The sequence below is a fragment of the Barbus barbus genome, assembly GCF_936440315.1.
Source record: "Barbus barbus genome assembly, chromosome: 45".
Taxonomy (NCBI): domain Eukaryota; kingdom Metazoa; phylum Chordata; class Actinopteri; order Cypriniformes; family Cyprinidae; genus Barbus; species Barbus barbus.
The window spans coordinates 4,695,216-4,708,255 of NC_136723.1; the positions used below are offsets into that span (position 1 = coordinate 4,695,216).

At 35.4% G+C, this 13,040-nt stretch overlaps 1 protein-coding gene across 1 annotated transcript in view; it reads right to left on the reverse strand.

The window, feature by feature from the left end:
* LOC306863764 (ciliary neurotrophic factor receptor subunit alpha-like) overlaps nucleotides 1-13,040 on the reverse strand; it is a 174,195-nt gene that overhangs the window by 41,847 nt on the left and 119,308 nt on the right. The window contains exons 4-5 of the mRNA XM_079407314.1: nucleotides 6,081-6,198; nucleotides 1,435-1,601 (exon numbers count right to left, since the gene is read on the reverse strand). Coding sequence (XP_079263440.1) covers nucleotides 1,435-1,601; nucleotides 6,081-6,198 — 285 coding nt within the window. The remainder of the gene's footprint in view (nucleotides 1-1,434; nucleotides 1,602-6,080; nucleotides 6,199-13,040) is intronic.

The window sequence follows — 13,040 nt, forward strand, 5'->3', positions numbered from 1 at the left end:
TATTTTGGCTTTTTTTTTCAGTGAAATATCTAACATCCTGTAGAAAAGATAAATTGCTCACTTTAAAAACAAACAATTTGTATACCTACTATACATACATATATATATATATATATATATATATATATATATATATATAAATTTTTTACCTTGTTTCAAGCATAAACCTCTCTAAATTTGGTTAGATTTCTGCTTAAAACAAGGGGAAAAAAGAGGTAAGAAAATATTTGTATAGTGCTGTGAAATGAATAATCATGATTAATCGTATCCAAAATAAACGTTTTTGTTTATATAATATATATGCATGTTCTGTGTATATTTATTATGTATATATAAACACACACACATACAGTGTATATTAAAAAAATATTTACATGCATTTTCATGTCTACATTTATAATCATATAATGTATATTATAAATAAATATATTTAATATATAAAAATAACATATTTCTGAAATATATACATGCATGTGTGTGTGTGTGTATATATATGTGTGTGTAAACAAAAACTTTTATTTTGGATGCAATTAATCATTTGACAGCACTAATGTTTTATTAAAAATTACAAAAAATATTTTTGCATTGTTGCTGAAAAAAAATAGACTTAATTTTAGCATATTTAGTTCCCATGCATCTTGAAGTTGTGGTCAACATATAATAGTCTGCATGCTTTTGTTTCCGTTATAAGGCAATTTACTTCGTTGATGTACTTTCATCGATATGTTCCCTACTTGTCACTAAAATATATGCTAATCATAAGTTGCTTTTTTAAAAATGAAATGAAATAGCTGTTACATATGAAATGCATTTTAAAAGGAATCATTTTCTATAAAATATACACTAGAAGCAGAGGGAAAATATTTTCGTTGTCAATCCAGTGATCCAGACTGCATTAGCATTTTTATTACTATCAAGCACACGTAGCCATGCATGTAAGCATTCTATTTAGTCGCCAGAAGCCACTTCAACAACACCACCTCCATCAACCAGACGATATTGGAGATATTTTCTTCACTTCTGTTTGCCAGAATGGGTTTTGTTCTTTCAAAAAAGGAGATGATTGTAAGTTACAAGAGTGTCTGGAAAATATGAGCTAGATGTTTTTGCGAAGTCTGTTTGCTCAACCCAAGTATATCATACAAGCTTAACAATGAATAGGAATTTCTAAATGACTCTGGGAATGAGGCTTATTTTCACTTTTTATTTCTCCAGCAATTCAATGTGTTCTCATCAAAATGGCTTGTAAATTATATGTTCTCTGACTGCAATGAAGCCATATATATATATCATTACAGTATATTTTACTGTATTTTATATTTCAGTTTTGCTACTCAAAATTACTTCTGTAGTTATTTGTGAAATTTAATAGCAATTTATGAGCGAAAGTACTTTCCAATGTTGTTTTTTTTTAGCGTAGTATATACACTGTACCTATTGAAGACTCCTCGAAGCTGATGGCGTTGGAAGCTCGACCCAGTGAGTTCACTGCCGTGACGTTGACCCGGTAAGGAAAGCTGGAGAAAAGTTCTGGAAACTTCACATGGCATCTGTTCTTATGAACTTCATCCTTCGTCACCTCCAAGGGCCTCTGGTTGTGTCTGAAGAAAAATGAAGAAAAAAGATCTAAAACTATCTTCTGAAGCATCATAACATTAGTACTTTAATTTTTAACAGAATATTTAATCTAAAAACAAATTCTCTATTTTTCAATGCCATGGAAAAGTAAAAGACCACAGATGTTAAATTCTTGGATGAATTAGTCCTTATACGGCGACACTGTTGTCAGTGTTGGGTAGTAACCGATTACATGCAATCTGGATTAAGTAATCAGATTCCAAAAATGAAGTGCTTGTAATGAGCAATAAATAATTCAGAATTTATTGATTCTCACTAATTCTTCTTTTTTCATCTTTTAAATTTTCCTTTCTAAAATAGCTATCGCTTATTTATATTCAGAAAGTCTTAGCGTTTTTGAGTTTTGGTTAATGGTCTCATGCACATGCAGGTAAACAAATGAAATCTTTTTAGTAAATGTAAAAACAAACTCTCTTGTCCTGTCAGCCGTTATATTGTGCTCATAGCTCATACTCTTTTTTAATTGCACGCACAAATGTGCCGGCGCGCTCCGTATTAGGCTATATTAAAGCACTGTATCATATTCAAACCCAAATGAAACTACGAGTATATGCGATGTCATAAAGTTACAAAAAAGTCAATTAAAGCTGCCTTAAAACTGTGCATGTAAGTATTTATTATTTATGAGTCACATTTAAAGCAGTATCAGATCCGCGTCAAGTTCAGCAGCGGCAGCTCTTAAAGTAGCAGCCAAAATATCCTAATAACCAGCTGCTGTGATGTCTGTTAATCAAAGAACAAAATAAAAAAAGTGTAAATCATTAACTTCTGTAGTTTTAAGCTTTATCTTTATTCAATTTAGAATTTAGTGTTTGATAACTATAATAAATTAGGCTATATTTTCTTGCTGATGGGCACAGGTCATACAGGTGCATCTCAGAAAATTAGAATATGGTGAAAAAGTTCATTTTTTCTTGTAACTTATTTCAAAAAGTGAAACTTTCATATATTTTAGATTCATTACAAGTAAAACACTTCAAGTATTATAATGGGTTTATGTGAAGATTGTTTTAAGTTAATTTAAATTAGATTTTTTTTTAAAGTCTAATAAATGTTAAATTGGTAGCTCTCAAATATACTGTAATGTTGAATGGCTATAGTCAATGGTTAAATATTAGGACAAAATTCATTGAAGACATCAGTTGGTATCAGTTATAATGGCATTCAGTCATAAAAAAGATGTCATTAAACGAATATTAAACATATACGTTTACGTTGTTTCCACATTAATTTGAAGATTGAATTTAAAATTATTGCAATATAAAAGTATAATTAAGAACTTTACTGTAAGGTGGGATTAATCACGACTAATCACTATTAATTTCAGAAAGAATTTGCGATTAATTAGTTTTTTTTTTAATCGATTGGCAAGTAATCAAAAAGTAGTCTGATCATATTACCTGATCATAGTCTAATCATATAATGTGTAATGTAATGGATTGTGTTACTAACAAAATTTTTTGGCATGTAATTTAGAATCACTAACGGACTACAATTTGTAAGTAATCTACCCAGCACTAGTTATTGTTGTATGGAAGAAATGTGCTTAATTTCTGGAAGAAGCAAACATTATTGCTCCATTCTGATGTTCTGCAGGGGTACCACGTGGCATGAGAGCAGTAGATATGTTAAATTAGGGGCTGCCATTTGCTCGCCTCTAGGGTACATCTGGGCCGAGGCCTTGTAGCTGACCTTTAAACCTCCTGATATCAGCTCTGCGCGTGCACTGCAAAATCATTTATTAGGTTTTGATGAAGCTTTATTGGGGTTATACTTCAAACGCCTTGCGGCACATTTTCATTCATAAATCACTTGTCATCACCCTGACATTATGCTCTTGTAGAATTATGTATAATGACTTAAACTGCACAATATACAAAATTTAATGGATTATTAATGCTTCTAAAGTTGTTAAGAATAGAGGTTAATCAAAGTCAATGCTATTTGATTAAAGGGGTAGTTGACTATTTTTTTTTCTAGGCTTGATTGTGGATGCAATCAAACATGTATTCATGCTTCGTTTTTTTTTTTTTTTAAACATTATTTTTTACATAATTTACCTTTATTCTACACCCCTCTGTCCCTTCTCTGATAAACGTCCCGATTATTTCCTGGTTTTATGAAGCCCCTCCCTCAGAAAACGTGATGGGCTCAGATTGGTTAGCTGGTCCAGTGTGCTGTGATTGGCTAAACCGCCTCTAGTGCGTGTCTAAATGTCCCGCCTCTCAGCTCAGCGGCATGTGCTCCAGTTGTATTATAAACAATGGCGTCGTCAAAATTGCTTATCAGTGTGAGCCCGATTGAGGCGCAGAAGATATTACTGAAGAGAACCTGTATGGAGCACGGCTCTTAATGGTATTTTGTTTGTTGTTGGTTCAAACTTTTAGATACGCTGTTATTTGTGAATGCTACTTCTGTTAGCTTTTAATATATGGTTTTACCCAGATTAAAGCTTTAATACAGCACAGCAACTGCATGCACGTCCATGTATAAAGCTTCTCATAGTTATGTGAAAATAAATGTGTAATTGGAACAGTTTGTTGGAGCTGATCTGACGATCTGAATGAGAGAGAGAGAGAGATGCAAAGCGTGTGCAGAGCAGGGGGATGCGAGGAACATGATTGAGAACCGCTGCTTTAGAACATTGATTTTGAAACTTGTGAATCCATTAGAATCGTTAGAAGACAGAATCGCGACTCGTATAAATAGATTTTTACGTGCACCCCTAGTTTTCTTCCTCTTCTCTAAAGCAGCGCAGCATGGCCTTGCCCCCTTTGCTGCATGTACACGGGGGCGGGGTTTATCTGGGTTCGTGACATAACGGACCCGGGAAGTAACTCATTGTAGTCCCTTACCAGTCGTTTTTGTAGGCATTAAACTGCCAGAATTTTAAAAGACGATATCTCAGTTTGCATTGAACTTTCAGCTTTGTAACTTTATAGTTATTTTTTATGCTCAAACAGCAACATTACACTCTAACTAACGTCAAAAAAGTGAAATCGCAATCAACCACCCCTTTAAAGTCAAATTTTATATATATATTTTAGTCAGCTAATTAGTTCCTTTGGAGCAATGCTTATTTGTAATTCTATTAAAAATCGACAAATTTGCCATTAAAAACTCATTTAAAAACTTGCATGCTGTGACATTGCCTGCTAATATTTTGTGCTGCGAGTGATTCTTTTTTTTTTCAAAAATACATGCTCTTGTACGCATCATTATAAAATGTTACTGTTATAAAATACGAGGAAAATGAAAAATTTTGATTGAAGATATGTTGTACTGAACATATCTGAAGTATCTTACCATTTAATCGCACGTTTGGGGTCTTTAAGACATTTGTCCTGTTGTAATTATTTGATCAAAAATACAGTAAAAACACTAACATTTTGAAATATAATTACAGTTTAAGATTTCTATTTTTTATACTTTTAAAAACTTTAAAAAATTGCTCCAGTCTTCAGTGTCACATGATCCTTCAGAAATCATTCTAATATGCTGATCTGCTGCTCAAGAAACATTTCTGTTCATTATCAATGTTGAAAACAGTTGCCCTGCTTCATATTTTTGTTGAAACTGGAAAAAGTTTTTTTTGGATTCTTTGATGAATAGGTTAAAATACATTTAAACTTTTTTTTTTGTTTTTGCATAATATAAGTATGTGTACTGTGTATATTTATTATATACATATAAATACACAAACATGCATGTATATATTTAAGAAAAATAGGTTATGTTTATATATTAAATATATTTATATATGTGAATATTTTCAAAACATATACTGTATGTTTGTGCATTTAATTATACAATATAAATATACACAGTACACGTACATATATTATGTAAACAACAACTTTTATTTTGGATGTGATTAATCGCGATTAATCGTTTGACAGCACTACTTCATTCATTAGATTCAGATGAGCTATATGTTCATATATTACAATATCACATTTCATGTGCTCCAAATTTCTATTTATTTATTGAATTAACGTCTTTTGCTATTTAACATGCAGCATTCTGTGTGATTGTGTTAGTGTTTGTAAGTACTAGTGCAGAATCAGACACTTCCATTTGGTGACTGATGAGGATAAAGCCACTCTACGGTTGTCCAGACAGATGTGGACAGATGAGGGATACAGAGAAAGAGACATGGAGCTCTAGTGTGTGTAGGGTTGCTCTGCAGGGGCTTTCCACGGAGAGTCCACTTATACTGCCTTGAGTTCCAGCACTCAGAGTCAGGCAGGCCTAATCAGCTCTCAGCAGACAGCGTCTGACCGCACAGATCACTGATTCAGATGAGCTCAGTGTGTCTCAAAGCCTCCGCCGAACACGAGAGGGCATGACATGACAGACGGAGCGAGAGGAGAGCAGAAGGACGAGCAGCTTGACAGATGGAGTTGCAAATAAAGAGAAAAGCAGACAAGTAAACATCTTACTGGACATCGACTTCGAAGTCCGTAGGGATGTACGTCGGATGCTGAAGGTGCCAACTGCAGTAGAAGCCTTTGGGATAGGTGTTTGATCGACACGTCACCTGCGGTTCCTTCGGAGGAACTGTGAAGGAAAGCAGAAGGGTGGAAATGTAAGTACACTGTCAGCAACAACACCTTTCGGAAATCCATCAGCGGCCCAAAATACAAGTCCCAGGAGGCTTTTTTTTTTTTTTTTACGATATCCCCTGCTTCCGTGAACGCGTAACCCCCTGAACCTCCCCATTCCAAGCATCAAGTGGGAAAGGAAATGTAATAACCGCCCATGCCCTCCTTCCAGATTAGGGTCCTTTCTTAAAGCGCCACTGGACCGTGCCTACCGCTGCAAGAATTGAAACTGATGACTTGGACCGGTTGCCAGGGTTACGCATAATATTACCCCTTCCCATGTGTTCCTGTGTGTGAAATGGAGAGTGATTTAAGCTCCGTTGGCTGCTGAGTGCCGCCTTCTCCGTCCTCATCTCCTTCGGCCCCCAGGGGCCTGACAAACTAGAGCCCGCAAGAAACAAAACCGCTTCTAAAGCTCACCTCTGGGCTAAACTGCCAGCTTACACACGCTCTTTCCTTACATGATTGTGATGAAACAGGCTTTGAGATTTTTGATGGAGATTTCGCCAAAGTATCTGTGCACTTGTGGGAACTCGCGGTGCTCTTAAGGCCTGATATAAAAGGCACAGACTAAAGAACATTTGAAATTGACTTTAAACCTTTTCTGAGCCATCTGAGTAGAGGTGAACGCTAAAGTAAACACCATAACTATGGCAAATAACCTAACCTATGTGAAACTTTCTTCCTTTTTGTGTAAATTGACTAATTATACCACAAATTATGGACTGTTACTTTAGACAATCAACTTGGTGGACAATAAAACACAAAGTCATATATACAGTCAAATATGCAGAATAGAACTTGAGTGTCGCAACTTTAGACCAATCAGCAACCACCTGAATACCCTGGCAGCACATGTTGCAACAACCTAACAATCACCAAGAACACCCTTGCAACCAGATTTTGTCACCACAACTTTTACTATTATTTTTTATATTTTATTTTATTTTAGTTCAGTTTATTTTAATTTAGTTTGCAGTGTAGATTAAAAATAAAAAAGTGGGGAAAAAATATAATTCTAGATTATTCTATGATAAATTATCAAAAAAGAAGTCTTGAGATGTAAATAAATAATTTTTAGATTTTTTAATTATACAAAAAATATTTTACTATAAAAGAATATTATTTTCTGAAATTAAGAAACACAAGAATCCCTCCATCAATAACCTCTCGATTGACCTCTCCACATATTTACTTTAATTTTAATTCTTTATTTTATTTTATTTTATTTTACAGTGGTTTATGAATAAACAAGTGAAAAACAAAATAAAATATGTCAGTTCTACAAGAAAAAAAACACTTGCATTCTAGACGATTCTAGAAATTAACAAAAAAACAAGCGTAACATCTAAATGCATTTTTAGATTTAGTTTTAATTGTTAAAAAATACTATAAAGAATATTATTTTCAGAAGTGTAGAAACAAATATAACCCCTCCTTCAATAACCTCTCAATTGACCCCTCCACATTTTTAAGTCTAATAAATTTAATCCATTTTATTTCATTTTATTATACTTTATTTTACAGCAGAATAGAATTATAGAAAATACCCTACTGTGAAAAAGCTATCCTTTTATTTAGCTTTTTTTAAATCACCCTGCTGTTACTTTGGGGAAGCATCTTGTTCAATCCGTTACTCAGCAATCAATTACCAATCCAATGGAGTTTTACTCTTCTGTTAGGAAATAAACAAGAATACTAATCAAAAAAGGAGAAACTGCAAACCACACATTAACAGAATGGTGTTGCATAGATCATCGCTAGACTAAAACAGTGAGATGAATTTAGCTGTGTGTGGAAACCTGGATGCAGGAGATAGGAGAAGATTGTTAGAGGAGAGGAGGAGTCCAGAGTGTGATGCGTTTGACCTGACATTCCATCCGTGAGCCGCGAGCTCAGAGCTTAGACAGTTTCTCCTCAGGAGGTGCATTCCTCCATAGAGTTGGGCCTGCAGGAGGCCTTCCTCACCATCAGGCCAAATGGGCACACTGACAGCTCACGGACCCTCATCCCAGCTACTAACAACACCGGAACCCTCCCCTTTCACCTCCCCACCCTTCCCCAAAGAAAGTGCATGGCCATCCGCACAGTGGAAGATCTCAAAGACATTCTCCAAAGAGGCAAAAGCGGCAAAACAAAAGAAGGTTGCTTTTTGGAGAGAATTTGCAACCTAGCAACACCTCTATTGTTTCCTTTATGTTTTTTTTTTTCGTTTCTTTCCCCCCTTTTTTGTAGGACAGAATGTTGTTGAAGTGACAAAAGACATATCTCAGCGTTCTTCCTTACGAGTGATTTCATCTAAGCTACCAGTGCCAAAGGAACAGCGTTAGCCAGAGATGGGGAGAAGCGAAGCAAAAGTGTCACTTAAGCCATTTTGATCACACTAGCATTGAATGAAACGAATGGGAAAGTTATTCAAATTACTTATTTAAGAGGGTGAATCCCACAAAGGAACATCTGGGTTATAGAGGTTTTATTTTATTTTATTTTGCAGTGGTTTATGAAAAACAAGTGAAACATAAGAGACAATGGTAACACTTTACAATAAGGTGTCATTTGTTACCATTATTTAATGTATTAACTAACATGAACAAACAACGATCAATACATTTATTCATCTTTGTTAACGTTAGATAATCAAAATACATTGCTAGTTTATGCTAGTTCATAGTGCATTAACTAATGTTAACAAACACAACTTGAGATTTTAATAATGCATTAGTAAATGCTGAAATTAACATTAACTAAGATTAGTAAATGCTATGGAAGCATTGTTAATTATTATTTCATGTTAACTAATGTTAACTAATGAACCTTATTGTAAAGTGTTACCAAGAAAATCTATCAGTTCTACAAGAAAAATAAATATGATTATATAGATGATTCTAGAAATGATCAAAAAACAAGCCTTAACATGTAAATAAATCATTTTTAGATTGATTTCATTATATATATATATATATATATATATATATATATATATATATATATATATGTAATCATGTCACAATGACATCAAAATATGGGATTTTATGCAAAACATAATTTCTATTTTCTCTTTTATTTAGTGGTTGGATATTAACTGGCTCTTTTCTTGACCAATTTTTATGAAGTTCCCTTTTTTCCCGCTCTAATTTCCTTGTTGGAATATTAAGTTCTCACACCCAATAATGCTTTATGTAAAGTTAACAGTGTGGAACTGTTTGCCTCTTTATTGTGAAATTCAAAAAGTGATCAGTTACATCATCTGCATTAATAAAGTGTGAATTGATTGATTTAGTGTGTGTGATTGCATTTGCATGGCACTTATAAGGATGAGAGTAGCCCAAAAAAAAAAATGTCCCAACCTCTGTGATTTAAAAATCACTCACTTTACATAGCCATACTCGTTCAGAGTGCTGTCATACCATATGCAGGCCTAGCAAATCATACAAACTCCTGGTACAAAAAGAGAGACTTCAGTATAGTATTTGTAATAAAACCTGATAATTGCAGAAGTCAATGAAGAGGTGCAATTTAGCTGTCAGACGAGGTACACTTACTGGTGAAAAATAAAAAAAAGTCATTCTCAGCCTTCCGGAGTCCTGTTTTTCTATATTGATGCAATTTAAATGAAACATACAAAAACATTTGCCTTTGACCTTGGCTGCTTATTTTTTTTAACCCCACTTTAAATCTGAATCCTACTTGTCACTCAAGGCGCAAAAAAAAACATCATGTGTGATTCTGGCCAAGTCTTCGACCCCAGAGGCATCAGGTAAACTCTTTTCACACTTTCAACAAATCCAGCTGGTCATACAAAATACAAAAGATAAGGGTGCGCTATTGGCTCCCCTGTGTTGCCGGCTGTCTGCTCCCTAATCTGAGGCCATTAAAAGGCCAGCACAATGAAAGATGCGGTTTCAGGGGTCAGTTGACAAATGTCAAGCCGCCGGGCCACATGAAAGGAGAGCAAGCGAATCCCAGGCGACCACCACTATCATCACTAACTGCTGATCTGTCAAAGCTGGGTCGGAGCCCCCCTCCATGACTCGTCTGGAATGTGGACTATGTGCTCGGCAATTGGAAGCAGTGCAGGGAGGGGAACGGGGGTCAAGTTGCATGGAAGGCCTCTACCTGCAGGAAAATGTGGAGATCAGTTGCAGGAAACACCTAATGTTGTCTGGACCGGCAGCTAATGCGCCGCCTGTAACAGCTGACAAGTGGTTCTTAATCTGGAAGCATGCTGTGGGCGTCTGAAAGCTTGTACAGCCATAATTATTTAATTTGAATACAATGTCTTGAAACAAAGACGCGTGGTCTAATGCAGATGCTTTTGCAGCGATCACATTTTTAAACATAGGGTGCTCTATACAACACCTGACCTGTGAAATCAATATGCAAGATTTTAAATACATTCTGGTTCACTGGGCAACACAATCTAAATTAATCATGATATCTGGTCCATTTAAATAAAGTATTAAGAATCTTACTTGTGCATTATATTACTGTTATAAAGCAATTATTACCACATTTGTTGTTTAAAAAAACAGTATCATAGCTATTTAACGGTTTCTTGTTATGATTTCAAATCTGTATTTAACCTCAGAATGATCTCAGAGTAAAAACAGGTGCTGATTTTGTCGTGGCTGTGCTTTAAAATTAAATTAATATAATCTTAATTCAAGTGATGAAGTCACTTGACAGTAATCAGAGTAAAATACTACCGTAAGGTTAACCACGTCTGCTTTAAATGTTTGAAAATGATTAAACATTCAGTAGAAATTTAGAAAAACAATCAAAAGTAATCAGTTACATTACTTTACTAAAGTAATTGAAATAGTTATCACCACGCATTACATTTTTAATAGGGACATTTGTAATCTGTAGCCTATTACATTTCCAAAGTAACCTTCCCAACATTGCTATTTAACAAAAACAACTGCTATATTCACCAAATTTTTGAAGTTTTTAAGGTTTTAAAGATGTGCTCACATTTAACTACAAAATCCTTTTTTTCTATTATTTGGTTACCCCAAATAGTGCTTTTATTATTGCATCTTGTCTAGAAGACCTGGGTTTGGGGGGTAGGGTCTTCAAACAGGCGAAACCATCATCATAAATTAGTCACAGTGCTCGTCCTGTGCAGAAAGTGCCTGGCTGGCATCTTTTCAAGGAGCAGCTTTGCTCCGTCTGTGCATGCATGCAAATTCATCTTATGCCTCGGATCATAATAGAAAGTCCAATATAAAAAAGCCCCATAAATCCTTCGACAGTGGTGCATGAATCGGAGTGAGGGTGATTCTGGCCTATAGAAGACCACTGCTATAGACCAGCTAAATGAATTGTACTCTCACGAGTGCCAATAAATCATCAATCTCCTCCTCATGGATGTACATAAACTGAGCGTTACCTTCAGAGTCTGTCCAGTTCCCCCTTTCACGAACAAAAAGGCGGCACTTTACTCACGCTGTGTTTTGTCGGTAAAACATTTCTCCTCTTGACCATATGTTTCGGCAAGCTGTAGAGACAGACTGAGCTGAGCAAATGGGACAGGAAAAAGCCAGTCAGCGATATTTAACAAAACAATTTCAAAGCGTTGCACGAGCGAAATCCAACGCTGTATTGTGACAATAAATCTAAGAGTAATATACTGTGCAGCCTTAATAGTCCATGGCGTTAACAATCCGTTTAACAGTGAAGGCTGTAGAAAAACATGGGATATACTTTGTTTTTAAAAATCCTGGTCTCAATGGCTTTGACAGGGTAGGTGCTGTTGTTTTCACTCAACATGTGTTCGGTCAGGGTGGTCTAGTAATGTAAACCAGCTCTCGACAGCTTCAGATCACTAGATTTATACAATTTTCTTACCTATGAAAAGAATTAAGCATGACATGTTCCCATCCCTTTAAAGGCTAAATGTAGTAATTAAGTAATAAAGTTGCTACAGGTTAAATGTATAACAACAAGCAATTAGTTTAATATGTAACATTCCCCCCAGCTTTTCAAACAGGTTGCTATAATTGTCTCTTGTTAGCAGCTGAGCTGTGTGATGCTGCTACAACCTTTCCAGACCAATCAGAGCATTCCCAGAAATCCACATCACATCTGGGTTTACATTATCCCCAGTCATCCCTTTTAGCCCTCTGTGACCAATCCAGCCAGTTTAAGATTATATCCACTTCACTGAAAATACTCCTTGATTCTCTGAGGTGAATTTCAAAGGTAGCAACACAAGTTGTACATATGCAGTGACTAGAGCAGAGACCATCTGTAGATGGGCGGAATACATGAATAATACTCCGACACTCTAAACCTCAAGGCAGTAATTTTATATTGAAGCCATTAGCGTGCGGTGGAAAAAGTAGCAGTTCTGTTTCCACAGACCCTCTCCTGCACTGTCCCTTAACCATCCGGTTATCATCGAGACAAAGGGATGTTTGAGAGATTTTGAGGACGTAAAAAGTTCTAGTCACTCCAGAGGGAATTCCTCGGATAGGGTTTGGTTCTGTGACCTAACTCTAGAGTGAATCCCATTTTGGGATTAAGGAATACTTCACTGCGTATTATTGGAAAATGGACTCAAGTCGGAGTTGACAAAGTCTAGTCTATTCTGTGACAGCATCTTTGCATTTGCAAGTCATGAACACAAAACATTTTTCAGCCACTGAATTTTACCAGTCAACATTTTAGATTTAAACAGCTGTAATCATGGTTTACAGTCTTCTGGGTAGATTTTATTCTAAATGTATTATGAAATCTGTGTCTTCCTTAAAGGCATGGGTGCTCAGTCCTGCTCATGAAGGCACCTTTCCTACA